Raw genomic sequence first — 2,981 nt, 5'->3', positions numbered from 1 at the left:
TGTATGGCTTTAAAATCATGAAAATCACTGTAAGTTAGTGTTATACCTTCATACGGGCGAGGATTTACTCTGGAATTCCTTATCACTGTTGGCCATTCACTAGGCGCCCATACTAGCATTTTTTTGGTATATAATTCAATAGACCCATAAACACTGTTCACCTGCATGTAAGTGTGACCAGGAATTAAAAAAGTTATCTTTATTGATATTATTACATTCTTAGAAAGCTTTAAGAAAAATGGGAGGAGCGCCATTACAGCTCTATTCTTATTTTGTCCACTGCATGAATCACAGTACAAAGCTATCTCTTTTGTTCCCCCGGTTTCATCGACAAGTAAAAGGTATTTATATAAAACAGAACATACTTCATTGCAACCCCTTTTAGCATCACTTTCTCCGCATAAGAAACAGTAAGCATTCCGTGTCCCTGCTTCGTAAATGGTTTCATTATAAACTGCGTATCGATTATAATAGTAAATTCGCATATCTAGTTGACCGTGTGGTGTGCTCAAAACTTTCTGCATATCAAAACTGGCACACAAAAATCCCTCATGGTTGGATTTTTTTTGATCGACAAGGTAGTGCTTCTTGGCTAGTTCTTTTTCTTCAATGTGGGCTTTGTATTTTTGTTTTTTTTCGTCTGATGCTGCCTGCTCCTTATATTCAATGCAAGTATTGCATTTATCTTTTCTAGGAGCATGAAAACCTATATTAAACTCAAGCGTGAATATTTTTCTAAAAACAGACTCACAGTATTAAATTTATTTTCATTCGCCCAAGTCATGTAAAATGTATACAATCTTTTGATATTTTTGAATTCAACCGGTAAGTACTTCTTTGTAGAACTGCTCCTGCAGTAATGGGATGGTATTGCAGGTAGCATTTTTATATATTCCAAAACATGTTCTCACTTTCTCGTGTTTCCTCTTTTGTTTTATTTTTTGGAATTGTGTTTTTACCTCTTCTATCGTTTTGGGGAGTTCCATAGTCGTTTTATGGGTACAAAGCCTGCAAACTCGTTTTTCGTTTATACACAATGTATAAAGAAGAAAATGCCTGCACACTTTCTCTTTGGTAATATTTTTAGGTAAATTATAGTTCTTTGTTAGAGTTCGTCGACTTTCGATGTTTTTTGTGTATTTTCTTTTAATTTTTTCAATGCTAACACAGGATATTAAAAATGAATTTTGCTCTTGTGCATTGCCCAGCTTCCAAAATTGGTTAAAAATTTCTTCTCGTTCTTCTGCTGAAAATTTTATTGTGCAATTATGTTGACATGATTTGCACGGAATCGGCTTAAGATGTCTCGCAGGAATAATTTTTTTCTTTGAAGACCAGTACTCTTTGTCTTCTGCACGTAACTGTTTGGCAACCTTTCTTTTATTTGTTTTTTTTTGTTTTCTTTTTCCATCGTCGCCAATAACATTTATCTCTTCTTCGTTATTATTTATTTCTTCTTCATTATGAGCTTCCATTTTGTTAGCCACCCTTTCGATATTATTTTCACAATCATTTTTTTCACTTCGATCATGATGAATAAACACTTCAAGTGCTTTTGGATCATTCTTTTTCTCAGTATTATTTTTAGTCGAGCCAAGAAGTGGAAGGCCATCGGTGTCCGACGACGTCGTGGCAAAAATCGAGCGTCTTCTCCAGGAGGATCAGCGAGCAACGCTTCGGGAACTGGCTGAAAAAGTGCCTGAGGTTTCAGAGAAAACAATCGACAACATTTTGACTGAAAAACTCGGTTATCGCAAGGTGTGTGCGCGGTGGGTACCGCATATGCTCTCAGAAACCCACAAAGAGAACCGCGTCAAGTGTGCTCGGGAGTTTCTTCAGCAATGTGCCGAGAATACCGAAGAATTTTTGGACTCTATTGTAACGGGAGATAAAACGTTGTGCCATTACGTCACGCCGGAAACCAAACAACAGTCCAAACAATGGCGCCATTCCGATTCGCCCAGACCGAAGAAATTCAAGCAGACGCTCTCCGCAGGAAAAGTGATGGCTACGGTTTTTTGGGACCGTAAAGGCGTCCTTCTCGTGGATTTCATGCCTACTGGGACCACCATAAATTCGGAAAAATACTGCAAGACACTAAAGAAACTCAGAAGAGCCATCCAAAATCGCCGGAGAGGAAGACTCACGAAGGGCGTTAGGCTCCATCACGACAATGCGCGCCCACACGTCTCTCGCAACACCAAAGCCTTAATCGAACAATTTGGATGGGAAATCGTGGAGCAAGCTGCCTATAGCCCTGATCTTGCACCGAGCGATTTCCACTTGTTCCCGAAATTGAAGCAACACCTGGGTGGACAACGCTTCGCTACGGACGAAGAGGTCCAGAATGCAGTCACCACGTACCTCAACGGGTTGGCGGCGGAGGTTTTAGAGGCAGGTTTTCAAAAGTGGATTTCTCGACAGCAAAAATGTGTAGAAAAATTTGGCGACTATGTAGAAAAGTAGCTAAGAGATCAAGCTTTCAGATAGTGTAATTCGCAATTTCAATAAAAAATGTCTTACACCTGAAAAAAATGTGGGAACCTTACTTTTTACTTGACCCTCGTAGTTCAAAGTATCATGCAAATACTACATACCATAGACTTAGTAAAACGTAAAAACCAAGTTGTACTTATCCTAAACTTGCTTTTCTCACAAGAACTAAATAGTTTATTAAAACTTTGACGACGCTTCAGCAGGGTATAGCAGAGAGCCGGATTAAATGATTTCGACTGTCAATGTCATGTGGCTAACATAGTTGCCAACTGAAAATATTAATTTTCCCTATAATTTGAAAATATTTCGATCGTCAAAGAATAGTCTGTGGCTTGGGCCTTTTTTCATGGATTTCTCCAAAAAAAACTGCGGGTAAGGCCTTTTTTACTCAAAATTTTTTTTTGAATAGGTGATACTTTTTTATGTGATTTTTTTTTTGTTGTGGCAAAGGTTTGATTTTTGTTATTGTAGCCGGTATATATATT

At 38.2% G+C, this 2,981-nt stretch overlaps 1 protein-coding gene across 1 annotated transcript; it reads left to right on the top strand.

Annotated features, from left to right (window-relative positions):
• The first annotated feature begins 1,782 nt into the window (after window positions 1–1,782).
• Window positions 1,783–2,466, top strand: LOC126747060 (histone-lysine N-methyltransferase SETMAR-like). The gene has a single exon (XM_050455553.1). The coding sequence runs from the start codon at window positions 1,783–1,785 to the stop codon at window positions 2,464–2,466; it is 684 nt and encodes a 227-aa protein (XP_050311510.1).
• Window positions 2,467–2,981: the final 515 nt, after the last annotated feature.

This window comes from Anthonomus grandis, chromosome 18 (genome assembly GCF_022605725.1).
Source record: "Anthonomus grandis grandis chromosome 18, icAntGran1.3, whole genome shotgun sequence".
Taxonomy (NCBI): Eukaryota; Metazoa; Arthropoda; class Insecta; order Coleoptera; family Curculionidae; genus Anthonomus; species Anthonomus grandis.
This window is presented reverse-complemented; position numbering and strand designations above follow the sequence as displayed.

Excerpts from the sequence above, each read along its gene's own strand:
- LOC126747060 (XM_050455553.1), top strand. The coding sequence starts at position 1,783 with ATGCTCTCAGAAACCCACAAAGAGAACCGCGTCAAGTGTGCTCGGGAG.